The sequence below is a fragment of the Dendropsophus ebraccatus genome, chromosome 13, assembly GCF_027789765.1.
Source record: "Dendropsophus ebraccatus isolate aDenEbr1 chromosome 13, aDenEbr1.pat, whole genome shotgun sequence".
NCBI classification, from domain to species: domain Eukaryota; kingdom Metazoa; phylum Chordata; class Amphibia; order Anura; family Hylidae; genus Dendropsophus; species Dendropsophus ebraccatus.
In genome coordinates this window covers 18,215,090-18,238,403 of record NC_091466.1, presented here as the reverse complement: position 1 = coordinate 18,238,403, position 23,314 = coordinate 18,215,090, and the positions used below count along the sequence as shown (strand labels likewise).

General features: G+C 43.6%; 1 protein-coding gene across 3 annotated transcripts in view; it reads right to left on the bottom strand.

Annotated features, from left to right (window-relative positions):
- The window catches only part of FUT8 (fucosyltransferase 8), a 128,264-nt gene that overhangs the window by 30,872 nt on the left and 74,078 nt on the right, over positions 1-23,314 (bottom strand). For all 3 annotated transcript variants that reach the window (XM_069950389.1, XM_069950390.1, XM_069950391.1), the window contains exons 6-7: positions 19,399-19,513; positions 11,027-11,264 (exon numbers count right to left, since the gene is read on the bottom strand). In XM_069950389.1, coding sequence (XP_069806490.1) covers positions 11,027-11,264; positions 19,399-19,513 — 353 coding nt within the window. The remainder of the gene's footprint in view (positions 1-11,026; positions 11,265-19,398; positions 19,514-23,314) is intronic.

Genomic DNA, 23,314 nt, shown 5'->3' with positions numbered 1-23,314 from the left:
ACTGGGCCCTCTCTCTTCATGCCCAATAGCAGCCACATGATCTGTCCTTAGGGAGGGTTCCTCAGCTTATGGAAACTAAAGACTCTATTGGGGGTTATCTGAAAGGTCGTCCAAGAGGGTCTGCTGACTCAATATTAAAGTGTATGCCAGATTTACAGCTATAAGAGCCCCCTGCATGTAAATGTTTTATTTAGTACTCCGTCCAGGCTATATTTACTTGGTTATGTGCATAGGACTGTAATTTTAAAACCACTCAGAGCTCATGTATCAGTCTGCCTACTACAGGTAAAAGGAATATGGCACCTGTAAGGTACCCTGTATTTTCCAATGTATTGGCCCACTTATGGCCACCATATAACGGCTGAAGGGAATGGCAAGTACGACAAATGACACCACTGATACATGGCCACTCTGTTTTTTTAAGACACTAAGCAAGACAAATAAAAAAAGGGAAACAAAAGTAAAAAAAAATTTACACTTCTGTGCGTATGCTGCCTTGATGGGATCTGTGGATCCAGTGCAGTAGGCTGTTAAAGAGAAAGAACAGATGAGTCCATAGATTAACATTACAAGATCACAGAAAGATTCTACAGAGGGATTCTAAGAGGAAGCACAGGCAAGTGTCACTGGGGTTCACGGATACTAGTATGGAGGAAACGGGACAGCAAATACATCTGGGAAAAAGTGACATTATATTCATGATCAGTACACAGTTATACTATACGCCCATTACATGTGGTGCTTCTAAGGAGGATCAATAGCAAATGTCCTGGAAAATGTTAAAGCGATAGCTGCTTTTAATCCAAGACCTGTCCTGGGGTCCGTTCGGCAGGGGATGCAGTTATTGTCTTAAAAACAACTTTTAATCCTACAGCGCTGTGTCTAACGGCCGGGGCTTACATTTGTGTATGCATTAGGCTGGCCCAACCTCTCCTTCCCTCCTCCCCACCCTCCTCATCATTAGGAATGCTCCAGGCAGATTGCTTCCTATTCTCACCTGTGTGCATAATGAACATGGGCTGGATCGTTAATACACCTGTGCAAAGTTCAAACAGCAGTAAATGTTCCTGGATCATTCCTAATAATGAGGAGGGTGGGAAGGAAGGACGGAGAGGTGGTGCCAACCTAATGCATATACAAATGTAAGCCCCGGCCGTTACACACAGCGCTGCCAGATTAAAAATTGTTTTTTTTTAGGAGAATAACTGCATCCCCTGCCGAACGGACCCCAGGACAGATCTTGGATTAAAAGCAGCTATCTGAAGGTACAATTGGTTTGGGGAGGACAGATTGTGGGTACAGAGTCACTTTAAGCTGAAGCCTACCTATAGCCATGTTTGGCCTGGTCAAAACCTAGGCAGTAGGAAAGGAGACTGCCACAAGTTACAGAGAACCTGTCATCACCTTCATGCTGCCTGAACCTTGAGTCATTGGGACTCCCAGCATTACCTGCAGACCACGACTGATAGGCCTCTCCCTATACCCAAAACAGAGAGATCTTTCAAGGCTTGGTGGGGCAGAGAAGGGCAATGGGGACCTCCCTGAGGAAAATCAACCTGTCCAATACATGATGCATTTAGAGGGGTTATCCAGGCTTACAAAAACATGGCTGCTGTCTTCTAAAAACAGCAGCACTCTTGCTCTCAGTTTGGGTGTGGGCTTCACAGCTCATTTTCATTTGAGCGAATGGAGAGGAATACTGCAAACAACCTGAGGACAGGGGTGGTGCTGTTTTTTTTAAAGAAAATAGTTGTACTTTTTAAATTCCTGGATAATCCTTTTAGAGACTAGCGTGACCAGAGCTTGGGGACCAAGGATGAGCAAAAACTAAAAAAACTCAAATTGTGCAAGGCAAAATTTTAATAACACTTAAGTATTGGTTTTGTATTCGGCCTACATTACCCCGCTGTTGCTAAGAAAAAGTTTTACTCATCTTTAGTGTAAAATCGGCAATACAGGCTCTTGTTATTTACTTGCATAAAGTGCAACCAAGGAACCCAGGAGAGTGAACATATGGCTCTACGAATACTCCAATGTGTGCAATGTGTGTATATATATATCTGTAGCGTTCAGTTATCTCCCTCATGGTTTATCCAAGGACAATGTATACATAACATACTGTTTGTCCAGGTGCCCAAACATAACAACCTGTAGCTGCATTCCTACAACAGTACGGGCTTATTATTCCCACATTCCGTGAGACACAGAACCTACGGACAGGTAAGCGTTGTAGTGAAAACTATCCATGCCAGGCATTGTGTATCAATATATGATATGATGCCGGGAGCGGGTAAAGTGTTTGAATCTTCGCGACACTGTAGTGAAGCACCTGCCCAGCTGTGTCTTTATAGTGCCGCGAAGATTCAAACACTTTCCCTGCTCCCGGCATCATATTGATACACAATGTTGGATAGGGAAAGAGTCCACTACAGTACATACCTGTCCGCCGTTCTGTTCTATGTTTTACAGAACGTGGTAATATGACCTATGGTAAAGTACAGAGGACAAGGTGTGGCCACTTACATGTTAGGGCCATATTAGACAGCTCGATGACTCCTGTAAGCGAGCGCCGATCCGCTAGATCAGTGCTCGCTTACCGAGCCTATTAAGCAGCCCTTGCCCTTAAATTGTATACATTACCTCTCCACGGCCCCCTGTGTTCTTCTGCTTGCTTCCTGGAGCTGCCGCTTCAGAACGGGTCTCTTAACTGACAGGTCGCTTAACAAATCACTGTCCAGGACCGCCATGGCTGGTGATTGGCTGAGTCGCCTGAGACTACAGTGGCGGCTCCAGCAAGTGAGCAGATGGCAGAAGAACACCAGAGGCCGTGGACGGGTATGTAGAGAGGTCAGGACCAAAAGACATGATCAGCCGATGATTGCTGTCGTTGGCGGATCAAAGTCTCTATTACATGGCCTGATCCGTCCGATTATCGCGCTGTCAGATAGGGCTCCTAGAGAAGGGGTATATTATATACATATAATGATACAGTAACCAAGTCTGCCGACCTCCAGATATCATCCCGTTTAGGATTAAGGTGTGTGAATACATTATCATGGCATCTGAGCGGACGTTTGCGGAGGCTCCATCCTCCCAATCTTTGCACTGGTGAGGGAGAAATGAGGTGTAATAGCAGATCTGATTAGGATCAGAGGCATTAGCATTTTATTTGCCTGGATTCATTGTGCTGTGAAGAGCGAGCAAGAGAGACCAAGTGATAAGATCGCAAGCGGATTAATGAAGCAACAAGTCCCAGCTATTCCAATGCAATTATTCAGCAATGATTTTATGCAGTAGTAATACTATTGCTAATCACACTACTTTACTATGAGGAACACCTATTGCTGCTATAAAACCAACACTTCTAACACTGGGGGAGATGACCTGATACATAGTAACACATTTCGCTCACACAACCGCACGGCGCCTCAGTAGTGTAAGAAAACTAACTCAGCTCAGCTATATATATAGTATATAGATCCCAACTAGCGCATCAAAATACAAGAAGTCATACCATGTGCAGACACCATTTCTGAATCAGTTTTGTTTTTTTCCCATTTTTTTTTAACTAGTTTACAACTAAAAGGCATTTTGGGGTGATTACGGCTGTATTTTGAGGTGTTAATGGCTGAAAATACAGTAAATAATGAATGTAATTTTAAAGTGTCACTGTCGCAGAAATTAATAGTACAGGTGAGTTTAAGAAACTTTGTAATTGGAATTATTAGCCAAAAATAGGGTCATTTTTATCATGAAAAAGCAGTTTGAAGCTCTCCCCCCTGTCTTCATTGTTCTCTGTGGAGAGGGGAGGGGTGGAGGGAAATGAGGCACCAAAACAGGACAACAAAGAGTTAATTTACAGCTACATCACTGGGCTATCTCCTCTGACCTCTGATCACCGGCTTTCACACAGTTCTGGCTGTGTAATCCTTTGTTCTCTGCTCTCTGATGCGGACTAATCTCCCTCCTCCCCCCTCCCCTCTCCATAGGTTACACAGGGCTCGAATGATGTAAAAGAGTCGAGATTTCCTGATAATGAGCAGTGAATGAGAGAGAGGAGGGGGAGGGGGGACCTGGGGAAAGGCTTTTTGAAAGCAGATAATGGCATATTTGACTGATAAACCCAATAACAAAGTTTCTTAAAATCGCCTGGACTATTATTTCTGCAAAAAAAAAAAATGAAACAGCGACACTTTAATTAACTTTTTTACATGTCCTCAGACATGCCAAAAGTTACCGACCACACCAATCCTAAAGGCCCTATCACACTGAATGATTTTTGCTTAAGGGTGCCTTCACACACACTGGATCTGCAGCAGATTTAATGCCGTGTTCAGTTATTTAGATCAAATCAGCTGCGGATCTGCTGCAGAAAATCCACTGCGATCCGGTGTGTGTGAAGATACCCTAAAGATGTTTTATGACGATCAATCGCTAGAGCAATCTTATAAAAAAGATTCTGATGTAATTACATTCACCAATTGCTGCTATAAACGACCATTTTTGCATTTGTTAATCGTTTCTCAGGACGACCCACACAACTATGTTTTATCTGTGAACGACTTATTACACGAACAGATTTGCGAATGATCGGCGACGTACCAACCATAATTTTTTTTTTTAACATGTTGAAAGACAACAATGAACAATTTTTTTTCATTGTTTGATCTTTGGGCACTTAATTCTTGGTCATTATAGCGATTTTTTAGACAATAATTGCTTTGTAATAGGTCCTTTAGATACAGTTGGGTGGAGTGCGCTTACCCCTGCCTGGCAGGGGATCTGGCTCATTTGCTCCATAGACTCTAAGGGCCAGTTCACATGGAGAAAAGGCGTCTGAATTCCGCCTGCATCAGTATCCCACAGTGTCTCTATAGGAGGGATCCCGTGGCTTCGCTTCCGTCGCTCAAAGAACTGACATGTAGAGCCCTCCCATTGACACACTGAGGGAGAGGGGAATTTGCTCTGTGTGAACTGGCCCTAATGGAGCCAACAACCCCTTAAAGGAGTAGTGCGGTGTAAAACTTTTTTCACTAAATAGCACACATTATAAAGTTATACAACATTGTAATGTGTGTTTTTTATGTGAATGGCCCCCTTCCCCATGTTTCCACCCTCCGACGCTTGACCCAGAAGAGTAATACCGCATACTCACAGAATCACTGTCGACCCCTTTAGTCCCAGCTGCCATCTTTGGATGATCACATCATCTTCAGGAGGTCGGCCTGACTGCTCCAACCCTCCCTCATGCCGGCCCCCCTCCAGCGTGTCATCAGCTGCTCAGCCGCCATTGGCTGAGCATAACAGAAACCCAGATGTCTTCTGTTATGCTCAGCCAATCGCAGGAGGGCTAAAGTAGTCAGGCCAGTCTCCTCAGGAGTGACGTAATTGTCCCAAGATGGCAGCCGGGACTGAAGGGGTCGACAGTGATTCAGTGAGTATGCGGTATTACACTTCCAGGTCAAGTGTTGGGGGGTGGAAACATGGGGAAGGGGCCATTCCTATAAATAACACACATTACAATATTGTATAACTTTGTAATGTATTTTATTTCGTGAAAAAAGTTTTACACCGCACTACTCCTTTAAAATGACAGTAAATATAAAATTTTACTGCTGTAATAATAATGGCTGTAAAATTAGCATGTATTTGAACAAAAAAAAATGTTTTCCAATTGGATACAAAAGAATCCAAGAGGGTAAAATATGGCATTTCATGCCTGTGTTTAGAGCCAAATAACCAGCAAAAACTCTGTGACAACATAGGCTCACAGAATCTGCACACAGTCCCCAGGATATAATAAAATTACTGACAACTTTTTATTTTGTTTTCACAGAACGGAAGAAACCAACGCGTTTCAAGTTTACTTAACCCTAAAACAGATTTCACTCTGTGACCAGCACTGGCACTGTGCACTTCTGATACGGGGTGGACCATATACATAGTGGCAGGAATACATGCTCCATGGACCTGTGATGTCAATCCATAGCTGTATCTAAGTCCCATTTTACTGATTATAATAGCCACATGTATAGCAGACAGAATAGTGAACACCAGGCTGATTGTTCTCTCTGCTGTAAACCTCCCCATCGGCTCCACTTCCTTATAACGCAGATATTTGCCCCAGGTAAGTGTCTTGAGAAATTTCCTTCACAATATCAGGTTATAATTACTAGCGGCAGAATTCACAATTAACCAATTCTTCAGTCCAGACACAGCGCCCGCCCGTCTATAACAGAGGTCACCTTACCAGTGACTGGATTCTCCAGGAGAGAGAAGCTTCTCCTTTATATCTCACTGAGCAATTGGATCCAATCCCAAGTGGGCGGCTAACATGCCGTGAAGGCAACTACATAAACTTAGGGCGCAGGGAACAACAAACAGATGTGCCCTAGATAGTGGAAGCAACTTTCTTAACCCATTAAAGGAGTATCGCCCATCCAAAACGTTATTGCTACTAGTAAATGATCCATAGACGTCAAAACTCTAGACCCACGCCAATCCGGAGAACGTCCTCTCGCACAGTGGGGATCCCAGTCACCTGCTGCAAAGAATATGGCAACAGCTTCATTAACCCCGTAATTTGGCCTTCAGGGTGCAGTGGACTTTCTCCATTTGTCTACCAAAGTACATGAGATCCATCATTTTTTTTTCTTTTTCTATTGACGTAGTTGTATAAAAGCTTCTGTGTGTGTGATGGACTGTGTGTTTATATATATTTTGGGGGGTACATACAATGTATTGAAATATGCAAAAAAAAAATATATTTTTTTTATTTTGGGGGCTTTTTGATTGTTCTCTATCAAACATTTTTGTGAGGCGGACAGCAAACAATAGTTTTATGGCACTCACTGGGTAGTTTGCGAGGTTACATTTGTATTTCCCCTTTATATCTGTGTAACCCTGACAGCCATCCTAACAGGCTCTGCCAGAGATGTACTGCTGAAGCAAACTCACTTTGTTAAACCACCAAGACGTCTCAGTCACCACTGACCACAGCATCTAAGGGGATAAACAGCCGGGACCAGAGTTTTCTCTGATCCCTGTCATTATATTGGGTGACAGCTGCATAATACAGCCTGTGTTGGTAAATAATTCTTCAAGCACGGCCTCTGTGATGTACTATCAGCTCAAGTCGCTGGAATATAATAGTAAGCTGTGGCTCCATGGGAGATGTAGTATTACATAACAACCATTTAAGTGAATGTCCCTCAGAAAATTAAATGCCCATTTGGAGGATAGCCTTGAGCAGGGCACCATCACTAAGGGTGGGTTAACACTATGTAATCCGCATGGATAAGTTCTGGTGGATTCTGTCGCTCGTTCCCGTTCGCGGCGGCGCACCTCTCCGCCAGCTCCATAGACACCATTCTATGGCTGGGCAGATTCCGCCTTCTGACGAAATAACTGACGTGTCAATTCTTTCGGCGGACAGTGGAATCGGCCCAGGCATAGAATTGTGTCTATGGAGCCAGCAGAGAGGCACACTGCCATGAACGGGAACAAGCGACAGAATCCACCGGAACTTATCCTCGTGGATTCCGTAGTGTGAACCCACCCTTAGGGTATGTGCACACTGAGGAATTCTCGAGAAATTGTAGTGGAAAGTTTTCTGCTTGAAATTCCTCACCTATTCAGCTCTGGCAGAATAGGAGCAGAATTCGAGCAGAATGTAAGGAGAAATCAAGCTGTATTCAAGCGGAATTTAAGCCCCTATTGACTTCTGTAGGATTCCTCTAGCAGAATCCGCCCAAAGGCCCCGTTCACACTGAGCAAGAACGTCGCCTCGCCGCAGAATCCCTCAGCGCTCAGTGTGCTGCTTTGAGTGAATGAGAGGGCGTGTGCTCCTCTGCAGCTGCTGCTCTCCGCTCAATGACATGTCATTTCTTTGAGCGGAGAGCGGCGGCTGCGGAGGAGCGCGCGCCCTCTCATTCACTGACAGTGAGACACTGAGCACGGTGGAGCGCTCCGCCGCGCAATTCCGTCGTTTTTGATCAGTAAGAACGGGGCCAAAGAATTGACATGTCAATTCTTTGGGCAGAAAGCAGATCTGCAGCAGAAATTTCTGCTCTGAAATTCTGCAGTGTGAGCAACAGAGTGGAAATCCCATTGAACACAATAGGATATTACCCTGTTCATATTTTATGGGAGGAATTTCAAGCTGAAATATGAGCGGATTCCTCTTCCATTCCTCACCTATTCCTCAGTGTGCACATACCCTTATACAGCACATGGACAGGGTTCCTCCAGAGTTGCTGTGTCACACGTTCTGCACAGTTTGGCATGAAGAGGCGCTGTCGTGTTACCGAGACAACTGCGTTCCATGCATGAGCCCCTTTCTAATTATTAGGACTTGATCACGACCTCTCCAGTCCCCTCAGCAGAGAAACACTTCTTCACTTAAGCTTATTTACCACTTCTACAAAGATCAAGAACTGGTAGAGACACATTGTGTGTACTTGTTGTTTGTTCGGCGAGGCTGCCAGCCTGTATTCCGCCTCATAGCCCTGTACGTTCCCATTAATGTCAGGCTCCGCTGTGGCACTGCCAGTGACACTAATTGCCATCAACATTTCTGACGGAGAAAAAAAACCTCCCAGACAGCAACTTAATTCAGGACGGCAGATGCCAGAGAGGACTGGACGCTTTTACGACACTCTGGATTTAGTAAAAAGGAGATAACATAAAATTGCACTATACGTGCTGAAAAAAAAAGAAAAAAAGTCATGAATATTCATAGGCAAATAGACACCTCATCTATTCTCTGCACCTATTGTAATACACAGACCAGTGAGGTTAAATTAAAAATGGAAATATGGGTATACAGAATCAATGAGGACTGTGTAATACCTCATTTCCCCTGTAGGGGTGCTGCAGGGGAACTCGACACTTGGTTCTAAGCTCTTCATTTGTTTACTGTATCTGCATACTTACACCCACATTTCCGTATGGCCGCGTTTCTCAAGGTTTTTACATCAAGTACTCGGCACGATTTATTGAACGGTCTGATATAACGTGAATAACAATAATATGTAAAACGTGGAACGACTGACGTTAAAAGGTAAAACGATGGCTAAAAAGTTCCCAAATGAAAACTTTTCGGTCGAAAAATCTGCAAATCTACGGCTCACAGGAGATTATACGGAACACAAGTCATGCAAGGCTGCTCTCAGCGGATTGTGAGATGGGTGTTAATAAAGTAAATGGTTTCAAGGGCAGAGGCATCACAATCCATGAACATCATTGTGTCATCTACTACATGTGTCAGATCACTGGGAAAACAGAGGTCAATAGGAAAATGAAGGAGTTTTAGAACAGATGACTACACTTGTGCTCAACATTATTAGCCCCCCCTGAACACTAAGGACACTGAGTAATATATTTCCTAAAAGACAGTGTTTATTGAGACCGCTCGGCAAACAGGAACAACAACAACAAAAATTTGAATAACGACGCCTGGGTTGATTGCGTGAAACAAAGGACAAAATCTTTATAGAAAATCGTTGGAGAGCGCTAAAATTTGTTATCAGAAAACACAAACAGCAAAGAGACTTAGGGTGGTATTACACGGGCCGATAGGGGCCCGATAATACCTGTAAACGAGCAGCGATCTGCTAGATTGTCGCTCGTTTACTGGACCTATTACACGGCCCGATAATCGTTAAACAAGGGCTGCAGGGACATCGTTACTGATGTCCTTGCAGCCCTTAATTAACTATATACAATACCTATCCTCGTTCCAGGGCTGCTGCTGCGGTCTTCTTCTTCACGGGTCCTGCGCGCTCTAACTTCAGAGTGGCCTGTCAGCTGACAGGCCGCTCAGCCAATCACAGACCGCAGCAGCAGCCTTGGAACGTGGATAGGTAATGTATATCGTCAGTCGCGGTGCGCGGTCGGCACCCGACGAAAATAGGTCCAAACCTATATTAACGATCAGCCGATAATCGTTGTCATTGGCTGATCGTTGTATTTATTACATGGAGCGATAATCGGCCGAATCGGGACGATTATCGTTCCGTGTAATAGTACCCTAACGGCCCTAGTACACTAACTGATTATCGTCCATATTTGGTTGATCGACTTGGTGTAATAGCTAGTGTTAAAAGGCAACATTCAGCCAACATGAATGATGTTGGCTGATAGTTGTTGAAAACATTGAAAGCAAACTATGTCAATAGCAGCAGTGTGCTGACCATCGCTAAGTGGAACAGGAGCGGTGGCAGCAGACTGCCGCTCCCTTCTATGGCTACCTGGATGGCCCCAGCAGCCAATGCCGCCCCCTCCCCCCCCTTTACTCGCTTGTTGTTGGTGCGTGTAATAGGACCGACAGCGAGCGGGGAATGGGGAGCAAGCAAGTGCTGACCTGACAGGTTGGCACTCGCTTACTCCCAAAAATCAGGCTGTGTAATGGGCCCTTAAGAAAACTGTAGTGAAAGAATCTATGGGAAAATGTCGTAGCCGAAGATTATGCAACTATCATTATGGACGGTGCCGGGTTATATAATTGGTTTATTCTTTTTTAGAAATGACTACATGGATGTTGGCAAGTAGAGATGAGCAAACCTCAAGCATGCTAGAGTCCATCCAAACCCGAACTTTCGGCATTTGATTAGCGGTGGCTGCTGAAGTTGGATTAAGCCCTAAGGCTATGTAGAAAACATGGATATAGTCCCTGGCTGTATCCATGTTTTCCAGACAACCTTAGAGCTTTATCAAACTTCAGCAGCCACAGCTAATCAAATACCGAATGTTCGGGTTCGGATGGACTCGAGCATGCTCAAGGTTCGCTCATCTCTATTGACAATTCAACTTTTTTGTTGAATGCATTAGGGATAAGGATACAAAACTGTAACTTTCCTATACTATCAAGAATGCTAATAATATTGGGCACAAGTGTACATCGACAGCAACACAAGGGTCATAAGAAACATTCCAGATCATGAACACATCATTTCATTGCTTGCTCAATGACCATCAAAGTGATATAATGCAGATCTGCACGTCGCCAAAAGAGTAAGAGACTGACCTGACCAGTGTCCTGTGGACGTGCCAGACCTATCCGTACATGTGTCACTGACTGGCTTAAAGACTGTCTCCCAGCCACCCGTAGCGTATCTCCAACTCTGCGATTCCAGTATGAGAGTCCTCTGGGTGCCGAAGGCGATCATGAAGCAGTAGACCACATGGTGAAGCTGGCATCCATAGCCACAGCCTTTGTTGATATTACATACTAGTTTCTTTGCTTTGCTGCAATCCTTTGGGTTCTGTGGTTAAAACAAGGGAGGATTTTAATTAAAAAAAACAAACAAAAAAAACATTGTGCAAAAATGCAAAAAATGAAGAAGGTCCACAGCTTCATATGATAAAAAGGTTTGGAATCTTTATGTCATAACTTTAAAATGGTCATACAATTTTTTTTCAAAAAACACCCCAACGCATTTTGAGACAAGAATCTCTTAGCCGTGGCCAAGTGTCTCGAAACGCGTCGGCCTGTTTTTTTTTAATTGTATGACTATTTTGAAGATATGAAATAAAGATTCTAAACCTTTTTATTGTATGAAGCTGTTGAGCTTCTACATTTTTTGCACTTCTATTTACCGTGAAGGCCCATATATATTCACCTGCACTACGACTACTGGGGACCACCTATTACAACTAAAGAGCACATGGTGAGCTGGACTATCTGTATATATTTCTATTGTATACACCTCTACATTAAGAATGTGTTGTTCTACAAGTAAGGTTCTCCAAGGCCTGGGGATTAAATGATTGGAGAAAGTCTTCCAATCTCCTGCACATATTATTGGGATGGATAACATGGTCCATGTAGACAGACCACAGGTTCTAGCATTAGTATGCAGGGCTGTTAAGCTGGTTCCTTAAGGCCTTATTCCCACATTCTACAATTCACGGAAGCTATAGAGCTTGAAGCTGTGCGGTGGAATCACAGACCTCCTGGCATGGTGTATCACTAGTATCATTAGGATTGCAGGAGCTTCGAAAGTGTTTAAATCTTTGTGGGACTGTACTGATACAGCTGCACAGTTGTGTCAGTACAGTCCCATGAAGATTTAAATACTTTCGGAGCTCCCGGCATCATAATGATACACTCTGTAGCTTCTGTGAATCGCCAATAGTTGCAATAAGGCCTAACTGTGGCTACTGCTGTCCAGAACATTCCATCTATAGACCTGAAGCACAGCTGAAAACTTAGAGGTGTAATCCTCAAAGCTCTGCACACCAAGGCTTTACTACGCACATGGGTGTATTATTATTATAGTACGAGGGACATTTCTACTTCACATATGAATGACACATCTAAGCCCTAGAACCATCATCTATTGTGAGTATGAGTGGATCCTCTCTGCAAGTCAATACAAGGTGGCAGGCAGTTGTACAATTAGGGCTGGGCGATATGAACGATATGCAAAAATATTGTCATCAATTCGGATGACGATATAGATTTTCGGCATATCGTCATATCGCGATACATGCCCACGGAGCGGTAGTGAATAAGCTTCTCACTTACCACTCCGTGGTACCGCGCTGCAGGGCCTTTCGTTCACGCATCGTCAGCGCGCTAGCTGACTATGCGTGTGACGTTAGGTCTCTCCCAGTGCATGCTGGGAAGAAGACGCTTCCCGTCTCGCCTCGCGGACTCCATCAGCCAGCCCTGCAGGAAAGGTAAGTAGCAGAGGGGTCGGGGGGTGCAGATGGCTATGGCATGGGGCTTATGATGGCCCTGGCTGGGGGGACAAGATGTGGCAATGGCATGGGGCTTGGCTGCCACATAGGGAAAGCTGATGATGGCATAGGGGAGGGGGAGATGACTGGCACCGGGGGGGGGGGGGGGGCTGATGACTGGCAAGGGGGGGCTGATGACTGGCAAGGGGGGGCTGATAACTGGCAAGGGGGGGCTGATAACTGGCAAGGGGGGGCTGATAACTGGCACAGGGGAAGGCTGATGACTGGCAAGGGGGGCTGATGACTGGCAAGGGGGGGGTGATAACTGGCACAAGGATAAAGATCTGTTATACAATACACATCTTAAAAAATTCTTAAAGTGTTGTAATTTGTATACACACACAAAGAAATTGATATATCGTGATATATCGTTATATATATTAAAATAAATAATAGGCCATATCGCCCAGCCCTATGTACAATATAGCACAAATCTTATTTATAGTACAAAATATTAAAGACACATACAGAGGACAGCTACATAAGTCTAATAATACTCTGTGCTATGGTCAAGCAGAAAAAAAGTTATTTGATGTGCACCTCCAAAGCAAGTGTCCAGGAGGCGGGCTTTTCTCTGTTGGGTTTCCCTGGCCCCTCCTCCCAGTTTTGGGTGAAGACAAGAGGAGTGGCCATGGACGTTCCCAATGCCAAGAGATCGGGACATCTGACCTGATAAGCCCACCTCCTGGTCGCTTGACTGTAAAATCACACTCATTATTTTATAGTCACTCCCATTATTAAAATGAAGACCACGCCCATCTGACTATTAACTAGAATGGAAAGGTGCATTTAGAAACTGTAAAAAGGTGTATGATCAGGGTACTCAGTGCTTGTTGATGGCAGAAACAACATCTGATGTTTATTTTTTACATGGGGGGGTGCATGGGGTAGGGGTTTGGCTGGCTACAGGTCCTTTATGTGTCCATCATACGACTAAAACAATGAAAGACTCTATTGAATGACAGACACCGGAGGATCTGCTGCAGAGATTGATTCTGTTCTGAAATTGATGACCGATGGCCACAAAAGACCTTATAGCCAAAGCTGATGAGAACCCCCAATATAAAAAAGACAATGTCCATGTCTATTATATAATGGCAATATATGTAATTCTATCTAAATATAAAAATATCAGACATAATACTAAATCTTGCTCACAAAAGAGAAAGAAGTTTGAGACTAAAGTAAAAGTTGGAGCGTAGTTTAGCTTGTTAGCTAGATGGCTCTTAACTAGATACCAAGGTGACCTTGTGTGGCACGCGCTGCATGAATAACACAAGGCTGTGTTCTTACATATGCATGAAACTCTTGATATGAGTCCAACTGGGAAAATGTACTGGCAGCATTGTGAATGAGAGCACTAAGAGCCTTAATGACAGTGCGGCTCATGCCGAGGGTGCGCTCTTTATAAGATTACAATTGCGGGCTACAAATAATAAAGCAACAAAGGAGATCAAAAGAAGAGCAATGCGGTGGGATTCATGACGTCACACGCGCAATACGGGAGCACTTTAAGATTAAGTTAGTCTTTGGAAGAAAATACAACGACAATGGCAATAATAACCAAATGGGTAAAACCATAGAAGTGAATAACAGGGATTATCTGGCACCTGCTGGGGTGAGAGACGTTGGGCAGCAAGAGAACAGTCAGTCGTGAGGTTGATGCGTTGGAAGCAGGAGAAATGAGCAAGTGTAAGTATGTGAGCAACTGTGACAAGGGTATGATGGCGAGATGACTGGGCCACAGTATCTCCAATGTGGCAGCTCTTGTGGGGTGTTCATGGTATATCGTGGTCAGTGTCTACCAATGTGACTCCAAAGAAGGAGAACTGGGGACCCAAGGTTTACTGATGTATGCAGAAGGAGAAAGCTAGCCCATCTGGTCTGATTCTACGGAACAGCTAATGTAAAGAACCTGTCAAGAGTGTCCATACTGCTGACTGTTTACTGTCAAAAGTGTCTACAATGGGGATGTGAACATCAGAACTAGAGCATGGAGCAATTGAATAAGAGGGCCTGGTCTGACAGAACATGTTTTACATCATGTGGATGACTGTGCGCCTCCTAGAGATGATCGAACAAGCGCTGATGTTCAGGTTTGTACAAACTCGAACCATCAGTATTTGACTCCGCAGTCTTCCCGTTTCGTGGGGAAGGTGAAAACAGCCCGAGTCCCGCCTGGAAAACAGGAATACAGCCTGGGCCATAGGTTGTATTCCTGTTTTCCAGGAGGGACTCGGGCTGTCTCCACCTTCCCCGAGGAACGGGAACACTGCAGGAGTCAAATACCGATGGTTCGAGTTCGTACGAACCTGAACCTTAGCGCTGTCCGATCATCTTTAGTGCCTTCATGTCTGGGAAAGAAATGGAACCAGGATGCACTATGGGAAGAAGACAAGCCGATAGCGGTAGTGTAACAATCCAGGCACTTCTCTAATGGGAAACTTTGGATCCTGGCATTATGTGGGTGTTACCACCTACCTAAACAGGACCTAATGCAGGACTTGTGGAGTTTGGCGGCATGACAATACGAAGCTTTAATGGCATGGCTGATCGGAGTATGTTCATTTTATATTATATAATATTAAGGAAACTATATGACTGTGAGCTGCTGAAATTCTCCACTACTCCCCTGCACACTGCTGGGTACAGATAGTCTTGGCACAGTTTGAGGATAGTGGTTGGACACTTACTGCATTAACCTCAAGGACGTCACACACAAACTGAGAATAATAATGGCACTGTTTCAGGAACAAGCATCTATTCTTTTTCTGATCCCGCATAACCCCTTTAACATTGCTGTAGGCCCTGTGGACCAATTTTCTTTCTTTTTCTTTTTAAATACATTTTTGTGGGACGTTCAGTCCTTGATAATGTAAAAATTTTGTTTTGTGCCAAATTTGATCCACTTCTTGGTGAGAGCTTCACTGTGTTCCATGATATATCTCCTACGCCTCACGCTTCTGACTGATACTTCCCTTTGATGTGTTGTAAGCTGTTCACAGACGATGACTTTTGGTGTAAAATGCTACAAAAAAAAATATATATCTGGGAAATAGAACAGCTGGACTTTATATGGGGTTAAAAAGAACCAGTGTAAATGATGGCCGCCACATACAGACTACTGTGGAACATGGGTATAAAAGTTATTGGCTAATTCATCCCCAATTATAAGCGGCCGTTCACACTGATGCACCACCTTATTTTAGCTCAGTTATTTTTATTTCCCTCTCTAAGTGCTATTAGTTTGTTTTTAAGTGGAATTGTACAGATTATGTGTCACACAGAAGGTGGAAATAAATATAAAATCCTTTTTTTTGTTAACGTGACAAAAAATGGGCTGTGTAGAGTTTTATAGCCACTGGGTAATCATGGTTGGGAGGTCTACACCCCAAACAAGTCTATGAAACCTCACAACTACATAATGTGAGAGGGGGGCTACTGACTACACGGCATGTAGGTGGTTAAAGGGCTGGGATCTGAATCTTGTCTCATCCTGGCTGCAGCCGGCACCTGATACACATGAAGGCAGGCTAAGCCTCTGATACTCCGCCACAATAGGGGTATTGCCTTCTCAAATAACATAGTTATACTTGTAGGACTCATCAAGTTATTGATGTTATTTTTGCAAATACGATTATTCAGCAAACTTGCCTCCTCCTCCTGATATGCTGCTCTTTCCCACCTATTGTTGACAGCTCATTGTCTAGGTTACCAACCACCACTCTGCTCTAAAAGCAGTGGTCTGGCTGGTATGTGTATATATATATATATATATATTTACCTATACAGTACATATATAGAGATAGATATAGTGAATATATATACATACACACACACTATGGCTATATATACACCAGTGAAACCACTGCTTTAAGAGCAGAATGGTGGTCGGAAACGAGTAGCTTACCAGGAGAAGGAATGTATTTTTATCATGAAAAAGCAGTTTGAAGCTGTTGCCCCTTTCTTCATTGTTCTCTATGGAGAGGGGAGGGGTGGAGGGAGATGAGACACCAAAACAGGATAACAAAGAGTTGATTTACAGCTACATCACTGGGCTATCTCCTCTGACAGTAAGCGCTGACCTCTCTGACCTCTGAATACCAGCTTTCACACAGGCCCCACTGTGTAATCCTTTGTTCTCTGCTCTCTGCTGGTGTCTAATCTCCCTCCTCCCCTCTCCATAGAACAGACAAGGGCCCGACTGATGTAAAAGAGTCGAGATTTCCTGATAATGAGCAGGGGGGACCTGGGGAAAGTCTTTCTGAACGCTGATAATGCCATATTTGCCTAATAAACCCAATTACAAAGTTTCCTAAAATCGCCTGGACTATTAATTTCTGCAAAAAAAAAAAAAAAAACTCCAAAAAAACGACAGATGAGCCCTACAAGTATAACTATTTTAGCCAACATGGGACTATCCTTTTAAAGCAAATCTGTGACTACCTGACCGCTTACAAAACTGGCAGCACAGCTCGATAAATATCAGTGAAAGCATTTAGAGCATTATTGGTGTTTTTATTTATTTATTTTTTTAATGAAAATAGTGTCGAGAGGCGGAGCCTATAGTTCTCTTCTGCGCCCTAGCACCGTTATGCCTCACTGTGTTGTATGCAGCAGTGTGCATCTCTGATTATGCAAGAGGCAGTATATGTAACAAGCAGGGAATTCCTAGCCTAGTTTCAGGGGCGTTAGCTGTGTGTTATGTATATTACAGATGATATCTCCTAGAGACAAAGGCGTCTCACACACAACACATCCTAGGGGTCGGCTGACTGCTTTTACTGGCCGTACATTTTAGCAGCGAATGAATGGCCGTTTGTGTAATACACGGCAGGGCTAGGTCTGCCGGCATGGGATCTGCTATTACCTAACGTCTGCCTACCTTCCCAGTGCTAAATATTATCGGATCAAATGTTCAGTTCTATGCTATATAAGTGGGGGTTCAATGGATAGGCTATAAAGGCTCTGGACTGGAAAGCCGCTGTACGGCATTGTTCTATTCGTTCAGAGCCCGTTATATTACGCTATACATAATTCAACGTTTTTAAGAAAAATTTCCTTAAATTGAAATTCACAAATCTAAAAATGTGACAACTAGTAATTACTTTTCATCAGACTGAAGGAGGCGAATTCATGTTCCCTCTTCTCCAAGAATGCGGAGAAGTGGTAAGCACTGGAAGCTGCCATGTTCAAAACTTTCCTGCAATTTTCACGCCTGGGGGCATGAAACTCGACTAATATTAACGACAAAGAAATAATATATGAGGCCGTCAATCATTGGTAACAGGAGCTGCCTGGGAAAAAATGAGGAGAAAACTATTTTTTTTTTTTACTCGGGGGGATCAGAAATCTAATTTCTACAGCAGATGATTTTTCCTGGACTTGTGAATAGAAAGAGAATGATATAATGAAGTTGTATACAGCGTCTACTAACACGGGAGCTACCGGAGGGGCCAGACCGACAGGATGATACAGAACAGCAACAGAAGACATAGAGTAGTATATAATACCCACAACAGGGTAGCTACATTCAGGAGAGTTCAATTTGTTCTCATGACGTTTGGGTATTATGGAGTCTATGCATTGGTCCCAGCAGTTCCCCTTACTGGTCATGAACCTTAAAGAGACACTAAGAGTAGCATAAACTAGTGACAGAGAAGCTGAACAGAATGATGTATCACTTACATTGTTCTGTGCAGCTGATCCAGAGATCTCCTCCTGAATAACATGGACAATAAGTAGTCCTCTTCATTATGTGCATGAGCCCAGTAGCCCTGGATATTCATGAGAAGCAGAAAACTCCACCCACCAGCTGCTGATTGGCAGTTATCTATCCAAGCTGTGTATACGCAGTCATTTATCATTCAGAAGCTGGAGGGAGGGGGAGGGGTGTGGCAAGAATCCTATTCTCCTGCATATTAGAAGAACGGCCGAACATAATGATGTAAGTAATAAACCGAACTGATCAGCATTTCTCTCACTAGTTTATGCTGCCCTCATTTAAGGCGGCATAAACGTAGACTCCCTTTAAAGGCATGGGGTAAGATCACATCTGTTCCCTCTGTGGCTCCGACACGTAAGGATATCCAGGCATAATTCAGCCATAGATTTCCAAGGCCCACAGGTGGTCACCTAGTGATTCAACGTGGGTCACTTTTGAGTGTATATGTGTTTAAGCTCAGACCCAGCAAACTCGGCAACCAGCCAAGTACAACCTGTATATAGACAGAAAATAACCCCAATGTAATCACTAGAGGACAACGTTCAGGCCATTAAAGTCAATGCATGAACACATCAACACACCACGTTGACATTTTGTCGACATATTGATGCCATGGAGGTGGTGTGAATCCCTTAGGGAAAAAAAAGTCTCTTTGCTGGATATGACCTGGACCCAGGGAATCTTCGATATTACCGTAAGTGTGAGAATATTAGGGAAGCGCATTCACATGTCCATTATTAGTTATCTTTGCTCAGTGCCATACCCAGTATGAGCCAATGGAAAGATGACCGATGCATCCAGCTTCTTGCATGCAGTGTTCCCACCTGGGATTACTCCACATCACCAAACAATGAACGACCCCCTTACACGGTACCTAATGTCTATATAGTACTAATGCATATAGATAAGGAAAGAAATGTACTTATCACCTGAATGTAGGCAATCCGTCGTTGTACCAGTTCGGTCAAATCTTTGGCCTCTCTTTCTCGCCAATCGCCTGCACCATCAGTCTGACTGAGGTAGTAGAGATCTGTCATGACTGACCTGGGGAGCAGACAATGATATGGTGAACACACAGGCCGGTGCAGAAATCTACCATTAAAATGACCCACTCACTCTATTTGCTTTGGTTCTCCCATTTTATTACAGTCCACATGGTAGCAGAAATGTAAACGGCTAAAGGGTTTGTATGGTTGGAGGACGAGACTTAAAGGTCCAGATTATGAGGATAGTTAGTAGCACCAGATAGATTAGACTGCAGCTTTGTTTCAAGCAGATGTGTAATGATTACACACGTGGTTCTACTAGATCATGGGAGAGGATGTAAAAGTGCATCCCAATTGCCCTATACAAAGGCTCTCAGAAGCTACTTTAGGGTAGTGTATCTCTTGGTGAGAGATCTCCAACTGCTAGACATGTCTCTATGTTGGGGTGCACTATTGGACTAAGAGGAGCAGCATGGTCTTTTCAAAAAACTGCCAGCCATCTAAGGCCTTCTCATCAAGCTGTTAGGAGGAGTTGGGAAAAGTGGTTGTGTGAGGGAAAACATGGCGGGCAAACCCCCGCCACTATCATTTGTAGTCACATTGTGAGCGCAAAACTGCTATAGACTGGATCCATATCCTTTTCAGCCATGAATCCTGTTCAGGAGGTATGGCGGCTTCATGGTAAGCGCTTTATTCCAGCCTGTTGTTGTTGTTGTTGGGGTGACACATTGCCCCCTGCTGGTGTGATGATCTGAGCCATCGTATAGGACAGTCTGTTACTCCAAGCAATGACACGAGAGACACTAACAGTTCAGGTATATGTACAGGACATGTGTTGTCTCTCATGGTTTCCAGCTGCAGCATGATGGACACCTACACACCGCAAGGGTTCCCCAGGATTGTCCCAGACTGTAACACTTCCTTGTCTGCCCGGTTATATCGGCCACAAAGCATTAGTAGCGTGCCAGTTTTGGCCACCTTACCAGTCTACAGGATCTACAGGCTCAGCTACAATATCTGTGGGCATATGCCATACAGAACATGTATCCTCCATGTCTAACTGTATCTTGTATCCAGACTGAAGGGGCCCAACAGCGTCCTAGAGCCTCCTTTACATTGTGCATTTCTCCCCAATAAACACTTCCCCAATATTATTGTAATCACTTCCATATCATCATTACATCACACATATATCATTATATTCACACACACAGAAAGTTTAAAAAAAATGTAACAAATTCTTGGTGCTTTATTTTTCTTGAGTGTATTAGGCTGAGTCCACACACTGCAGTTTTGCTGTCCGTTTAATGGAGCAAGGCTGGGTTCACGAATGGAAAAAACGGATGCATGTGTGTGCATCCGTTTTGATCTGTTTTTCCATTAGGCTGGGTTCACACTGTGTTTTTGCAATCCGTTTATCGTATACGTTTTATGGAAAAAAACGGATGCAATTGTGTGTCTTCCGTTTGGATCCATTTTCCATTGACTTCCATTATAAAAAAAAAAGAAAACGAACTGAAAGGGATGCGTTTTTTTTTTAACGTACAGAAAAGTAGGGTTGACACTACTGTTATGTACGTTAAAAAAAACGCATCCGTTTTGATCCGTTTGCTTTTTATAACGGTTATAAGTCGATGGAAAACGGACGACACGCAATTGCATCCGTTTTTTGCATAAAACGTATACGTTAGGCAGATTGCAAAAACGCAGTGTGAACCGAGTCTTAAATTCCATTATAAAAAATTAAAAAAAAAGGATCAAAACGGATCTATTTTTTTTTAATGGACACAATGGACACGTTTTATGCAAAAAACGGATTGCAAAAACGTAGTGTGAACCCAGCCTAAAACAGATAGAAAAAAAATGATGAAAAAACAGATGCATTTGTGTTTTTCCACAGCCTTAGCCAATATACGATACATAAATGGACGTGTTAGCCGTAATATGTATAATCCAGGCGCTCGGAGACACTTACAATCCATGGTCAGTGTAAAGATGCTTCATACACCGTATAAACAATCAGCGGGATCAATGGCGTTTTGTAAGCAGAAACCGAGCCATTCATTTAATTGACTCACTATGGAATTTCTCACAGTGCAATCTGCATCCTAAGAGGAAATGAAAAGCTTTCTATTCTGTAGAAATATTATGAGAGTCCATAGGGAGACCTTTATGTCGTCTATACATCCGAATACATTTCACTACATGAAAAATAACAACGAAAACGAAAAACTCCGCTGTGCCTAAGACCCATACCAGCGTGAAAAGATGGTGTCTGGAGTATACAGATACTGGCGGCATTCTGGGGGCATCTATAACTACCAGGTGGGTGTTATGCATGATGGAAGGACCCCGCCGTGACATTATCCCCAGTTCTTTTTGATTATTTTAGTAGTTACCTGCAGTAGGTCTGAGATTCTTGCCAGAAGAATGAATCCATGTTGGATATGAGCTTAGTCGGGCTGTTGGTATGGCTGGTGTATACCCAAGGTTATTTAAGGAACCGGCTCTGTGCAGTTGATCAGTTTCACCATTCAGTGTGTCTGTGCTCTCTTTACGTTGTTAAAGTGTTCTTAAAGGAACTCTGTCAGCAGGTTTAGGTTTTCCTATCTCAGGGTATCAAACTAGTGACAGAGAAGCTGAACAGAATGATGCATCACTTAGATTGTTCTGTGCAGCTGATCCAGAGATATCCTCCTGAATAACATGGACAATAAGTGGTCTTCTCCATTGTGTGATTGAGCTGGATATTCATGAGAAGCAGAAAGCTCCACCCACCAGCTGCTGATTGGCAGTTATCTATCCATGCTGTGTATAGGCAGTCAGCTGTCAATCAGCAGGTGAAGGGCGGGAACAGTGGCGTGGCACAAATCCCATTCTCCTGCATATTAGGAGAACAGCTGAACAGATTTAAATAAGTAATACACCCATCTGTTCAACATTTCTATCTCTAGTTTATGCTGTTCTCATTAAGGGTGGAATAAACCTACTGACAGATACCCTTTAAAGGGGTAGTCCACCAAAAAAGAGATTTGTAATTCACTTCTATTAAAAAATCTTAAGTCTTCCAGTACTTATTAGCTGCTGTGTGTCCAGCAGGAAGTGGTGTTTTCTTTCCTGTCTGACCCCGTGCTCTCTGTTGCCTCCTCTGTCCATGTCAGGAACTGTCCAAAGCAGGAGCAAATCCCCATAGAAAACCTCTCCTGCTCTCCAGACTGGAAATAATACAACTTCCTGTTGGGCATACAGCAGCTGATAAGTACTGGAAGGCTTGAGATTTTTTAATAGAAGTAAATTACAAATCTCTGGCACTTCATGGTAGCAGTTGATATGAAAGAAAAATTTTTTGGGTGGACTACCCCTTTAAGGACCGCATACACCTCCAACAACTGACGGCCAAGCCTCTGGCCTTTAGTTATCTCTCCCGTTCCCTCCTGATACACAGGAACGTTCAAGCACAGCCATGTGTTCCTGTGTTCTCTACGGGGAGAAAAGCTGCAGCAATAGAGCTCTGGCTGTGGCTTATCTCCCCCAAAACAAAGGTGTCAAGCTGTAATTTTTCATCACGCCTAACTGACCCCTATGTCCACCGACATCCGTTGGTAGATGTCAGGAGATCCCTATACAGGTGATCAAACCGTTATCGTATTCCGCTTGAAATTCCGCCAGTACATTATGTGCTGAGCAATGTCCCATTGTGTTCAATGGGATTTCGCACAGTGGAATTTATGCATGGAATGTTCCGCCACAGATCCGCTTTCTGCCCATAGAACTGCCATGTCAATTCTTCGGGCGGATTCTGCTACAGAAATCCCATAGAAGTCATTGGTGCTTTGAATTTCCGATTTGCGCACAAATT